We start from the raw sequence: 15,010 nt of genomic DNA, 5'->3' as shown, positions 1-15,010 counted from the left end.
ATATTTTCTTTCACCCCACTTAATTTCTTCACAATACTGTAGCTTTCCATCTCCAACATGAATGTAAAATAAAAGTAATATCCAAACTGAGCTCAGTGCTGTCATAGTTTTTTATCTATATTTTTTCTTAAAGTGACATGGAGTCTTATCCCAACTGTACTGCCAACTGGATTTCTACTTGAAATCATTTCACTTGAAATCCAAGCCGTGGATGATTGGAAACACTGTGGTGCCCTGAAGAGGTTTTTTTTTTTTTCTACAGTGATTTAGCTGTGAAATTAAAATGGAGTCTTTTTAGCAGTGTTTACATTTATATATACCAAGCCAAAGAGATCAAGTGGTGGAGATTAGGTCTTAAAATGACCATTACAAATTGAATGCAGACTGTCTTGGGTCCAGATTAGAAAGCCTGACCTGTTATATATTTGTTATTTTAAATCTGGTGGTTATCCTACATTTAGTTTCCTTGATTTATGCAGTGTGACACTTATTTTCTGGTTAGCTGTTGAAGATGACATACGTATTTCATTATCAGAATTATAACTATTAGTTCCATTACAATATTACAAAGCTAATGTTTTAATGATATTATAAATGTTTCAAGATATTGAACAACTTCGACCCTCATGCAGAAAAAGGTGCTTTTAGCTTCATGCCGTAAGTCCTAGCTAATTTCTAGTGTAGCCTAGTGAGGCTTGAATGCATGATTCACTAAGTTCCCTTGGTTGCACTTGAAGACTTGAATGTAAACAGTAAAGACAAAGAGCACTACTTGCCAAATTTAGACTCTTTATAGAGCGTAGTTCATGGCCAGTAAACACTTAAATGGTAATAGTTTGGTAAAAAGAGGGGATGCCATCAGCTAATGGAAATGGACAGCCCATGTTTTTCCTACTGCTTTGCAGAGCAGCTGTTGCTGTTAAGAAATCTGAAAAGAGCAAAAATGCTTGCTTAAACTATGAACCTGTCAAGTCTGAAATGGGCACATTAGAATTCAAAATATATTGTAATTGTATAATGGATGATAAGTTTAATAATTATGACTAAAAGCAAGAATGAAATACCATGTGTACACTGCAGTTTAGGGTGAGCGTTTAGTGTGAACACACACAATTTGATTTGATTTCATACTATACGTGTAAAGTCTATAAAACTGTCCCTGAAAACCATATTTGATATTATTTGATGCCCATAAAATATTAAATCTCCATGGGAATAATCTACCTGAATAAATCAGTAGTTGTCTCTATATTGTATTAAAATACTGAAAGTTTAATACTGTATATCCAATGTGTTATACAAGGTATAGGCCTAATAATACAGTTAATCTTTTTGTGAGTTTGGTATTGAGGCCCACAGTACCCTAGAGTATGTAGAGAACAGATATCCTCACACCTAATGAGAATATACCGTATTCCTTTGAGTATTAAAATCCTCAACAAAATATGTGACTGCCTGAATACACAAACGGCAACGTGACTGACTGACAGTTGAAGGGTTCTATGGTATTCATCCTGGGGAGCAGATGCTCTCCTCCTTGATGCAAACAAAGAAAGCTTTCGCTCAGCAGCAGTGCAGCTGAACCAGCGACAGTGTCCTCCCTGTCACAAAGCGTCATTAGCTTCCAGTTTCATGCTGTGGTTGAGAAGTCGCTAGGTATGTACACTGCCATTCAAAATTATAATATTCCTCTCGGTAGGACTGTAGGTAAATGTCACTCTGTGTAGAAATTGTAAGGCTTATAGAAATAGAAATGGAAAAAAATGACTTGTAGGTAACATGGACATCAACTGTTCTTTTTTAATTTAATAAAAAAGTGTTTTTGACCCCCCCCCCCCCCAAATCAAGTACTATGCATTTTACATATTAATGGTATCATGATTTATACATGGTTTGACAAAGCAGCAGTACCAATAGTGTTGGCTGTCAGAATAGGAATCAAAGCATGTTGAAAGCACACAGAAGCAGCCAGAGAAATATTTTGAATATTTCTCAGTCATAAAAATGAGTAGTGAAAAAGGTCTTACGTTTAGGTGGCAAAGTGGTTTGCAGTGCGCAGGTGTAGAGGTGATGCAATGCTTTACAGATGAAGGTCAGCAAAGTTCACAGTCCAAACAGTCCTTTTATTCGTTTCATAATCCGGGTCGTTAATCCCAGGCAATACACAGTAATGTCCCGAAATAAACGCAGTATAACACACAGAACACAAACGCGATCACAAGTCCAGAGTGAGTGCCTTTAGTGATAGCACCCGGACCAAACAATGACTGACAAACAAACAAACAAACAAACAAACAAACAAACAAACAAACAAACACTCACCGTTACTCTACAGTCCTTCATCGATTCTCTCACAACCATAACAAAAGAACAGTTTGCCACATCCCCTTTTGTACCTTCAGCCATGCCCCATTGGCTAGCGAGTGCAATCTGTTTTCCTCCAATCCGTCATTGCCACATCGTCTCCCGTCTGGGGCGATGACTTGGTGTACTGTGGCTCCGTCCCCTTTCTAGATGGCCGACTGCCACCTTTCCCTGGAATGAATTGCCAAACCATCCAGTCCAATCTCTGTCACACTTCAACATCAGTTTTTGTAGGAATATTCTAAAGCCATTATCCAGAGACTTTAAATAGCAGTTGCTGATCTTTATTTATTTTGACCCAATTATGCTTCTCCCCAAAAGCTGAAAATACCACAGGTAACAATGCTAGGCAGTGCACTGTATATTATTAAGTTTATGAACAAGTTTGTGGCTGAGCTGAGATTTTAAACCAGTCTGCACATGGTCTCCTTCATAATCTCTAACAAAGAGGCTACATGGCCTCCTGGCTTGAATGGAGATTATAAAAACTCAGTGTTGTGGTCAGACAGAGCTTTGTTTGTACAAGCTGTAAACCAATCAAGATGTAATCCTTTGTAAAGTCTAATTGATGCTTCAACAAAGGCATGCTATTCATTTGTGTTGTTGTTATTGATTTAAGAGCGTGTGAGAACCTCCCTTGTGGATCTACTTTATCAAGCTGAGCTCTGTGGCCTTGGATAGCTTAAGTTCTGAGAAATACAGTATTTCAGAATTAAAAACTTGTACTCTAATGACTAATAAATAATGTAGGTCCAGCAGATTAATTCACTTGCTTTTTTCTGAAATGTAGTGTTTGGTCCTGACAAAACCTCACACAATTCTGCACTATTGGCAGTCTTGCAATCTTTTAGTTTCTACTAAGATACTTGACATTAAGCATAACGGTAAATATTTTTTCTTAACATTAAGCAGAATGGTAAATATTTGTCTTGATAAAAATAAATTCTAATTACAGATGACGTGTGAGAGGTTCATCTTTTTTCCTAAAGGGCCTCCTATTAAATGTTTATTTACCTGTTTGTGTTTACTGTTTGCTTAAAGGGAGATAGTGTTCTGTCACATGGATTGCTCATCAAAGACTTTAGTTATTGATCTATGAATTGCAGCCTTTAAGGCCAAAGCCACAGTTAGGTCATTTTTGTTTCCTTTGCCTTTTATAAAAATGTATCTAAATTTGTATTTGATCTAAAGCAACAAACACTGTGAAGACTGGATTCCTGTGAGATCTCAATTAGGAAGATTGTTAAGATTTTTACTGCATGTTTTAATGAGGTATTAGAGGTCTGCAAAAGTAAAACTTATTTTATTCAATTTAATTTTGTAATGTTAACATTTTGGCAAGTTAAATGCATCTATACTATGTCAGACTTCAAGAAAGGAATAAACATGTAATGTAGCATAGCACTACAGCAACTTAGGTCAACAGCACTCATAGCATTTTCCTTTTGGCTTACCAGATGTAAATGAAATGGTGAAGAAACTCTGAAGTAAGAAGCAGGAAAACAAATTTACATAATTCAGTAGAAACTGCTAAGAAATAGTAACGCAAACTGGAATTCAGTTTATCAAAAACAAGGGAATTGTAATTTGATTTTAATACAAAAAAGGGCATCAAAACAGAATATACAGATCTTAAATTCTGGGATGCTTCAGAAGAGCTGTGCTAAAGAGTAACATCACTTTTATGTAAACAATTTCTGGAGCTTCTACTGTGTCTTGAAGGAATAGTCCCGAAATCTAATGTGTTGTAGCTGTTGAGATTGCTGACCTTGTAAAGACTAGCCTTTGTTAAAAGTTCCTGCTATTTTGTGAAAAGATGCATATGATAACCTAATTGAATTTTTTAGTTGTTAATGTTGTATTACATTTCTTTCAGCACTAGCCAGTTTTCGAGGAACTGTCCCACATGGTATATCATTGGAGATTGGTGATACAGTGCAGATATTGGAGAAATGCGAAGGTAAGTATGTAATATATATATATATATAATTAAAAAATATGTATTCTTAATGGCTCATCCATCACCTATTCATTTTTAGTGCACCCCGCTATTTTTAGTTGTAGCCCCCTGAGAAGAGCAGGACTGATGAGGGTGCTGTTACTGTATAATAGACTATTCTTGTTAAACAAGCTAGAAACATTTCCTGAATATCAAACTTCATGTTATTCATAAAAACAGATTTTTTTTTTTTTTTTTTTAAATCTATAAAACAATCCGTATGCAATTTAACTTTGTGTACTGACCCTAGTCACCTTGGAATCAGGAATGCTAGTACAATCTTTTTTTTTTTTTTATTTATTTTTTGCTGTGATACACAATATAGCTACCAAGCACAAAGTCTGAATAACACTTGGTGTATTTATTGTTACAGTTGCACATATTTTTTTCAATTTTATCAAACATGTACTGTATGTTTGGTTATGTTCCCATGCAGTGTAAAAAATGTAATTCTGACATGATAGAAAAGCAGAGTTTTTCTTCAGCATCCCTGGTCATAAAACAACACAAGAATATTTCAGTTTATGAATTTCTACCTGTGTGGATGATGTTATCTGTACTCAAGGTCAATATCTTTGTAACAGACAAAATCTGAAGCTTCCCTTCAAGGACTGGAACGTTTCCCAATAGTTATTACTGTAATTGAGGGCTACTATGCCTCCTCCTCATAGCTTTATTCTTTGTTCTATAAGCCTGTTATAACCTATCCTGTTCATACCTGGAGATGTATACTATCAGTCAACTGATATATGTGGCATAGGTACAATGTAGAGCTAAATTTGAATTAGTCTCAGGTGGGCATGCTGTTTAGCTCTGTAAAAACAGATAGGTATTTTTAACAAAAGCTCAGCTGTCACTCTCAGGAGAGTAAACACATGGAGCAATCAATAGCACAACAAACAAGTATCCGTGGTATGCCTGTGCAGGTTTTTGTTTTGTGTTTTTTTTTTTTTTCTTTTATACAGTGCACTAAATTGAAAAAAAATATATATCCAAAAGTCAGCTGAAAAACACAAATCTCGCTTTAAAATAAATAAGCAACAGTTGTATTGCAGGAATATTTTAATCAACCTAGACCCCTGGCAGTGAAACACAGTGTTTGCCAGTTAAAAAGCCTGCTCTTACGTAGGTGTTTCCACATCCTTGCCTAAGATTGACATGCATTGCAATTTGAGATATTTCATGCAAACTGCCTGGCTTTCTTAACACTAATGAAGGAGTGACTAAAATTAACTACAGATCTTGTTATTTTACTACTGTACCCGACACACAATGTTAAAATATTGAAAACCATGAACAGTGAAAGACCCTCGTCCAGTAAAGTATAGTGCAGTACATGCACAATGTATCGTGGTCTAACCGTGATTTATTGAAACCTGCAATAACAAGGGGGTGCTGCATTATTTATGAATAACCTCATTGGTCTTTCATGATAGTTGTAGGTTGAGGGAATGGAATCTATTTTAGAACAAAGAAGGATTAGAGGAATGTTACATTTTTAAAAGAGTTGTCAAAGTTAACCCTAGCCAACACTTGAAACAGAACAGAGACTCTCTTGGGACAGAGAGCTGGATACATGGTTTTCACAGGGAGTGCTAGGGAATGGTTTACCAAGCCCCATTGTCAGTGCTGTGTTTTTGGCACTCTGTGATCACTTACACCTTTTTTAAACAAGCCATGTATGTTGTCACAAACAATATCCCATCAAATTACCCCACTCCCAATCCTAGACCACAGTATTTATAGCTCCTCTCTCTTAGTAAACAGTGCTTAGTAAAATAAACTTGTCTACATTTGGAAACTGCAGGGAAGCTCTGTAAATGTGACTTGTATGGCTCATACCCAGTTTGTACTAAAATTGTTATGAAGAAATTTTTAGTTTTAATTTGAAAGTAAGCCACAGAATGATGGTAAACCTTTTTCTTTTTTTTTTTAAACTATCCAGTGTCATCCCATCTTCAGTTCTCATAAAATAATTTATGTGTGGCTTTTACATTGCTAAGTTAAAGACCTGCAAAGACTACATCTGTTGCTTTGTATTCATTTAAATCCAGTGCCTGGGTGAATCTCACTGTTCCGCTGTATGCCATGTTGCTAAACAGATGCAAAGCTTGATTGTACTGGTTATATAATCCAAATACTCCAAAAGGTGCTGTTTTTATTGAAAAGCCTCTTTGGGATGTCGTCCTAAGTCATGCAGTACTCACTACTTCATGAATGTGTGTTTATGGAGTATCTGCTTTTTCCTCTGTGAAACCTCCTTGATCAAAAGCCTTTTCTACGTTTGCCATTTGACATTTATATAATCAAATTTGCAGAATAATTTTCAATGGAAGGAATGTACACTTAGGGATTTTTAAAAAAAATGTTTTCTCCACAGGGTGGTACAGAGGGGTTGTTCTGAAGAATCCAAATACCAAGGTGATGCTTTTTACATGTATTAGTTTTCAATTACCCAAATATTCTTTGATAGTTAGTGGTTCTCACTGCCCTTTCTGACAGAGGTATGCACTAATCCTTAACTTGAAAGTGAACCTGTATTGTAATTTAATTGAATTATTTTCAGACAGGCATTTAGTCACTGAAGCTATAATTCAATATTTAATTTGTTTGGAGAATTAAACACTGCATTCTTATGTTTCTGTGTAGAATTAAACTGGTGTCAGTGTCATTCTTTAGCTAATGGACATATCACTTGAAACATGGAATAAATGAGTAAAAACGGTGATTGTGTTTTTTTTTTTTTACATACTTGTGCAAATTTTTCTTCTCAGGGAATTTTTCCATCTAACTATGTGCACTTGAAAAATGCTAATGTCAAGAACAAAGGGTAAGTAAGGTGCCTTATAGACTGATTTAATTGACAGTTTTCACAGTATCTACTGAAAAGTTTGTTTGAAGAACGTCCGTTGAATTGTAGTGTAATTTCAGGAGATAAGTTACTTCGTGGTTGCCCACAGGGTGAATCATTTTTTTTTTTTACCTGTAGTCTTTCTCTACAGTTAACATCAGACAGAACTGAGGTAAATGTTGGTTCTTAGATTTTGTTTTAGTGCTTCAGTTTTGTAGTTCCTTTACTTTTTGGAACTGAAAACAAGCACTTTTGATTTGTAAAGCATTAGACTCGCACTTAAGACTGTCTCTTCCATTTTTATTCCATTCACAAAACAACTTGCAAACTTGATTACATTTTAAAGACAAGCTGATTCTCCCTTTTCACTCAACAATGCAATCAGTCGAGTCAGCCAAAGATGGCTTAGGTCATTAAGACCACCTGGGTCTTATCCCTGTATCGCCTTTTATCAATTTTCAGCTGACAAATGGAACTTCATTTTCTTTTCATTTGTATGATTTTGATCTTTATTGTATTATTTGAAAGCGAAAGCTAAAGTTTTTTTTTTTTTTTAATGCATTTTGAAATAAAATGACCACATTGCAAAGTACTATGCAATAAAACTTTTGAAAATGTGCATTGAAAATGATGTCCCGGGGGGACAAGAGTACTTCAAGACAAGCGATTCCCTGGTGATTAGATAGATTGTTGGATTCAGGCAGATGGAGGCTGATACATATATGGATAGAAAGACATTGAATACAGATATTATGACAGGTGTTGAAACAAACTGTAAACACAATCTGTCCAATTTTATACTTACAGAAATATATTAATTGTCCTTTTTTTATGTCGTTGAATTGCAGGATCATACAGACAAAACAAGTTCACTGCAGATCATTCTCATGTTGAATAAATTAATACTTAGACAGTATAAATAATTATTCCATGGTTTGAATAATATAAAAAATATAAGGCTCACATTTTGACCATTTAATCTTGGTCTGATTTGTACAGTATGTATTATATTTCCTGCAAAAGGGTATTGTCTGATGTTTTAAAATGGATGGTGTTCAGGTGAGCAGTGAATCTCGCTCTTTTGTGTACCATAGGCAATTTGAAACAGTCATTCCAACAGAAGACTCTGTCATTACTGAGATGACCTCAACTTTGAGAGATTGGGGCACTATGTGGAAACAACTTTACGTGGTAACTAGTGACATATTCTGTTATGTTAATTTTATATTATTAAACTGCAAATAACTTTTACTGAGTCATTTTTTAAAAGAAGTGTTGTAATTTTATTGAGATTATGTCATTTCAATAAATCTATTTGTAATGATGGTGGTAATGGCATAATGCTTCACCTCTAAGGTTGTGTGATGGGGTTCACCCCACCCCTGTGTGAATATGTATTATTTTTAATGTACTGTTTTGCGTATTTAAAAACATGCCATTTTATTGTTATTGTTTACAGTCTGGATGGGGTTAAAATGCCCTGTCCAGATAAAATGCATAGTCAAGAGTGAGCGGTTATTGACAAACTGGCTGTAGACCACGCTTATGAGAAAACAATGCCAAATGTGGTCGGGGGATAAACTAGGTAACTGGTAGCCAGTTAATCCCTCGGCCACAATATAAAAACAAGCAGCTTTGGCGGAAGGGGGTTGGATTGTCCAGAGGAGGAAAGGGACAAGTAAGAACTGAGATGCTGAAAGTAAACAAATGCTACTCGTGATGGCTTTAAACCAGCACCATCATACTTGTTCACAGTTTGTTGTCTGTTTGTTTTGGCCATCGTGACACTTATTTTTTATCAGTGTGTGGTTTTGTTTTGTTCAGTCTTTTTATTTAGTAATAAAACACGCAGCAGCGCTTACCTCACAATCCTATGTGTCGATTCTCTTCCTGGTCTGACATCACCACAAAGCCATCTCCTGAGACAGGTTGTTATAAGAGTTAACCGAGTATTTGAATGGTGGAATTTCTTGTGTAGTTCATGACACAAGATTGGGTGTTGCATTCGAGTAATTATTTTGGGGGTGTTGCATTCGAGTAATTATTTTGGGGATAACAAAATGTGCATTTATGTACAGTATTTTTTGCACATCAAGATTATTTGTGGTATGCCATATATATATATATATATATATATATATATAATATATATATATATATATATATATATATATATATATATATATTATATAATATATATATAGATATATATATATAATAAAATGTGTATGTTTAGGAAATGTGAAGTTCTTAGTGTTTAGTTAATACGTAAGCACTTTAGAAGACATGTATTGCTTCGAGCAGGCTAATGACTAATGACTTTGTTGTTTTTAATTGAACAGAAGAATGAAGGGGATTTGTTCCACAGACTATGGCATGTAATGAACGAGATATTAGACCTACGCAGGCAAGTACTCGTAGGGCACCTAACTCACGACCGGATGAAAGATGTAAAGCAGCACATCACTGCACGTCTTGACTGGGGAAATGAGTGAGTACTGATAAGATTCATTATTGTCTGTGTTAAAATTGTATCATAATTGTACTTCAGGCAACTTAAAATTAACACAACATTGTAGGCAGGGTAATGTTCTGGATATTGCATCGAAGCTCAGGCAGCCATTACATTTGCTATATGGGATTAATTTTAAGCTAGTAGTTCTTATAACACATCAGGTTCCCAACTAATGATCTTTTGGATTTTATATACAGACCCCTAATGAGACGTTAAGAAAAAAAAAAAGAAAACATTTAGATCAGAGCACACTTTCATTCATCCTTTAAATACATTGTGTTAAATATTGTATTCCCACCAATAACTCTTTTTTCACATTATCAAAAACATGCACATTTTGAAATGGTACCCCTGCAGATTCAGACAAAATGTAAAGTTAGCAAGGGTCTTTTATTTATTTATTTATTTATTTATTTTTTTTTTTTTACAGAAAAAGCGTTTTATACCCAAATTTTGAAGAATAAAATACAAGCAAAGAATTAAAAGATATTTAACAGACGGAAAGATGGACAAATGATAATATTGCTAGTGCTGCTCGTAGTTAATAGTGTGGATTTTAAACCCTAGGTTAGCACTTGTTTAAACATTCTCTGCCGTGTTTAATGTCATTGTTTTTTGTTTTGCATACGGGTCTGTAATCTGTCAATTTTATAAAACTATTGTGGCAAGATATTTTCACCTCTTATCTGTTCTATTCTTTTGTACAGTATGTTATGTACTGGTTACATAGTTGGTTACTAATAATAATTAATAGTCGCATTATTACACATTAGACTAGTGCTCACGTTTTAATATGTACGTAACGTTTCCCTGTAGGTGTTTATTAAATGTGTCAATATGAGAATTATGATTTATGATCAGTGATTAAATCTTTAGCGATTTTTGAAATGTTGCAGAACCAATGCAAGTGTGTCAAACATGCAACAGTGCTTTGATTCTGTTAAAAATCCTGTTTGTTAAGATCAGGGCATCTTCATTTTAAAAACACACACTACTAGAGCCTATAAAAACCGTTCACTTGATGTGGAAGAATGACAGCTTTGTTTTATTTAATCTTGGTATCTTCACAGCTGGATGTTCATGATTTAGTAATGTGGTATATCAAAGTTTCTTTTTGGTACATTAATTATGCATTATAATTCTGTTTTAATCCCTTTGACAAAAAGCTTCCTAACATGGTGTCTTCACCCGAGGCCACTCATTAATGTTTTTAGTCATTCTGCAATGTCTGTAAAGCAGTTCACAGACAACCAAATACCATGTAATGACCCTTAAATGTCTTTTAAATATGCCGGTTGTTTTTTTATGTACTTATTTCTTCTTGGGATAAAAAAACAAAACAAAAAACAATTGAAAACAATGGTGTCTGTAAGCATTTTCTGAAACAGTTCTGCTTTCCTTCTCCAGACAGCTGGGATTGGATTTGGTTCCAAGGAAAGAGTTTAGTATGGTGGACCCGGATGAAATCAGTGTTACAGAGCTGTACAAATTGGTAAGTAGACAGTGCCCATTATCTCCTCTCGCCAGCATGTGATAGGACTTCTAAACAGCCAATTTCCATGGTTACTGCTACACTTGCTTAATTTAGAACTGAGCTTGATGTTCTTTCCTTTTTCAGAACAAATGTATTGGTAAATATTCAGAGTATTTGTGCGAAAGTAAACAGGTTTCTTTCAGCTAACTGTTGTATTAACTTATCTAATGCTTTTGATTTATTTAGAATGTAAAAGACTGCAAACCAATGCTTTAAAATGTATGTTATTGCCTCTTACTGTCTTTATTAACTTGAATTACTGGCCCCCCTTTAACTGTGCTGAGAGTTCATTCAGGATGTGCAAATATGTAACAAACAATGGCATTAAAAAAACAAAACAAAACTGCTGCATCCTGGGTCATTTGCAGTAGGTCACATACTCTGACTGCTGCAAGACAAAGTGAGTTTATGTGATTATGTACCGGGATGCTATAGCAACTCTTCATCTATAGTGCAGTTCATACATACATACATACATACATACATTCATCCTTCGGGTTCTATTCAGTTTTAAAGGAGTAAAGGAGTATCTGACAGACATGCCAATGCAAAGTGATAGGTTAGATTGCATAACAGAGAATCGTTCTATGATGTAATCCTGTCTGGCCGCCTGATTTGAAGTTAGCGAATCTTTTATGTTGCACAATTATCTTTGTTCTGTTTCTATTTCAGATAGCTAAACAAATGGGGCCAAGATCTCCTCTTAGTGTTTGCGCATTCCCAGATTGTATTAATGTACCAACAAAGTTATAAGTATTTTTTTTCTGCCAATATTGCACATGTTTTGATTATACTTGATGTGTTACAATTTTATCTGTTTAAGGATGCAAAGACGGGTTATAAAATGGTCATCCCCTTCCCCAGTTATCTATGACATTATTAGTCTGTCTCGAGACATTTTGCAGAGTAGTGTGTGGTCTTGATTTCATAGTTAAAATAAAAACATGTTCAGGTTGATTCTGCTTTGTATTGCATTTGTTATTTTTGAGTTTGGAATTCGTTTTTCTTACGCACGGTAGTAATTCAAAGGGCTTTAGCTGATTGGCCTCAAGGCACCCAGTGCATGTTGTCATAAAGAGTCACCTCTGTGATGCAAGGGCACTGTTGATTACATTCTTGGTACAAAGATACATGTTCAGCAATGTCTTATGATTTTATCTCAAAGCCCACTTGAAAAATATTGCTTTAACAGATCAGTAAAAAAAAAAAAAAAAAAGAAGCAGCAGCTTTACTTGACTTTTTGTCACATTTTCTGACAAAGTATCCAATGTCATTGAGTTGCCTTCTGGGCTTGGATGTAACTTTGAATAAGCTAATTTTGTCTAAAAACATTATTGTAGGGACTTAAAAGATGCACCTCGTTTAATGAACCTCTTACATGCTCTGCAGTAAGGTTATTGTAATTTTAATAGAACATAAGAACATACATGTAAAAACATAAGAACATTTATGAATGAGAGGAGGCCATTGGGCTCACCTAAGCTGCTCCAGTTCCTCATAGCTGATTGATCTCAAGTTGGGTCTAAAATAAATACACAAATAAATGCTTGGGCTGTAATGTTCAGCTAAATATTTATCCTTTTATTTCTTACGTTCACTAGGGGCAGATGGACATATACAGTAAATGGTTACAATGTGGTGGATCAGCTAAAGAAAACCCATTTGATTATTTTGAGTCCACAGGGGGTACCTTAAACTTTTGAGCTTTAAAGTCACCAGGGTGTGTTGACAAAACAGCATACTAAAGAATGTGAATCTAAAGAAGAAACTGATATTAAGACCTGTACCAAGTTACTTTATAAGAGCCGTACACCTCATAAATTCAAATAGGACAAAGCTGTTCACCTTTGCTGCTGTTTTAAAGAGACTAGGATAAATTGCTAAATAATTGAATTTAATCAAATATTAAAACATCTTTTTTGCTGACTTTCCTTTCTTAAAAATGTAAGCAACTGAACCTTGATTTAAAGGGCATTACTACCAAGATAATGCCTGATAATTAGGATTGCACTGCAATTTAGAAATTGACAAAGTGACTTAAAAACAAGCAAACATTATAAGCCATTAACATCTCTAATTTAAAGATGCATTTACCTTTTCAATGTTTTGCTTTCCTTTTGATTTTTTTGAAGCTAGGAAGTTCTATCTGAATGTTCTGCAGTTGTCTGCTGTGTGGTAGTGCTCTGCAGTGGAGCTTCCTGATTGACAGATAAGAATATAAAACATAAGAAAGTTTACAAATGAGAGGAGGCCATTCTGCCTATCTTGCTCGATTGGTTGTTACTAGCTTATTCATCCCAGAATCTCATCAAGCAGCTTCTTGAAGGATCCCAGGGTGTCGGCTTCCACATCATTACTGGAGAGTTGGTTCCAGACAATGATGAATGTTCTGAGGTTCCTAATGTGTATGAACCTGCTCTCTCTCTGTAGATGGAACACCGGCATCGGAAGAAAGAAACCCCCGTCCCGGCTAGCACACACCACTTGTTTGTGCAGATGAAAAGCCTGATGAGCTCTAACCTCGGGGAAGAGCTGGAGGTCTTCTTTTCCCTATACGACAGCCGAGAGAACCGTCCAATAAGGTGATTTTTTAATTTTTTTTTTTAAACTTCTGTTCATATCAAAGATCTATACAGTGTACAGTCCCTGTGGAATGAAAAATGCTCGAAGCACATTTATTTTTACATTGAAGATGCATCATTCACGAGGCAATATTGCACTGTAAGCGTTCCAGAAACCATTTCTGCCTGTGATTATTCCATACTTTTATATATTCCTTTCTTTAAAACAAACACCATTACAAGTGGCAGATTTGTTGTGCGAATCTATTTCAGACAAATTATATGTTATTTTGTTTGTTTTTGTCTTTTTGCAAACATGTATTCTATTGCAGGTAATATTGTATGGTGGGTGGGCTACATCTAGAAAGGTATTTTATCAATCGGTACATTTAATACTTCATTTTTGCATTATGGTAAAAATGCTCTTCTCCAGAGAGGTGTAAATTGAACATGTTGTCAAAATGATGGGCTAGTAAGTGACTTATCTTGCAGTGCCTCCAAACCCACAGGCTCTTCATAGTGCTTGAATTGGTTCATGACTGTAGCATCAAAAGTGGCAGTTTAAACAAAAGGAAAACCTTAATTGAATTTTCTCTTGACATTTTGAAGTTTACTTTGAAATACATGATAGTCCAGAGTGTAATGCTTCAACATGTATTAGTGATGCGTAAAGGAGGTTCAGTCATGGCACAGCAAGGGTACTGTGGTGAGCAAGTTATTTGATGTTTTATTGAAACCAGTCATTTAAGAAAGAAGGTCAGGATGGTCATTAGCAACAATTCATAATCAGGATTTCATTATTTTAAAAGCAACTGGGAACAGTTCAGTAAATTGAATGGCATTTAAATGTACACATTGGGATTCTTTTAAAATAAACATAGGAAAAACAGCCCCCCAAAAAAAGTTATAGCTGCACCTATCATGTGACAGGAAGGAAGCTGAGGCAAAGGAGGAAATAATCACTTATCCTTGTATTTCTTCTAGTTTGCCAACATAAGTCTGAAAGGAATAACTGTATTGTGTGGTAAAATTAGTGGAGACAGCGTCAATATGTTGAATAGGTGTCTATTACAGTGCAGTGTAGGGTCTGAACAACGTGCTTAACTAGAATGGTTGATTTGTTTATCCACAGCTGTTATGGGAGGGAAATTAAAGAATTAGTTGAGGGTGCGTGGAGAAGGTTGTC

At 35.1% G+C, this 15,010-nt stretch overlaps 1 protein-coding gene across 6 annotated transcripts in view; it reads left to right on the top strand.

Annotated features, from left to right (window-relative positions):
• LOC121318141 (dedicator of cytokinesis protein 4-like) overlaps positions 1-15,010 on the top strand; it is a 101,529-nt gene that overhangs the window by 17,893 nt on the left and 68,626 nt on the right. For all 6 annotated transcript variants that reach the window (XM_041254504.1, XM_041254503.1, XM_041254506.1 and 3 more), the window contains exons 2-8: positions 4,241-4,324; positions 6,744-6,784; positions 7,138-7,193; positions 8,309-8,405; positions 9,557-9,705; positions 11,137-11,221; positions 13,694-13,845. In XM_041254504.1, coding sequence (XP_041110438.1) covers positions 4,241-4,324; positions 6,744-6,784; positions 7,138-7,193; positions 8,309-8,405; positions 9,557-9,705; positions 11,137-11,221; positions 13,694-13,845 — 664 coding nt within the window. The remainder of the gene's footprint in view (positions 1-4,240; positions 4,325-6,743; positions 6,785-7,137; positions 7,194-8,308; positions 8,406-9,556; positions 9,706-11,136; positions 11,222-13,693; positions 13,846-15,010) is intronic.

Source organism: Polyodon spathula, chromosome 7 (genome assembly GCF_017654505.1).
Source record: "Polyodon spathula isolate WHYD16114869_AA chromosome 7, ASM1765450v1, whole genome shotgun sequence".
Taxonomy (NCBI): Eukaryota; Metazoa; Chordata; class Actinopteri; order Acipenseriformes; family Polyodontidae; genus Polyodon; species Polyodon spathula.
The sequence above is the reverse complement of the archived record's forward strand: the minus strand, read 5'-3'. Positions and strand labels throughout refer to the sequence as shown.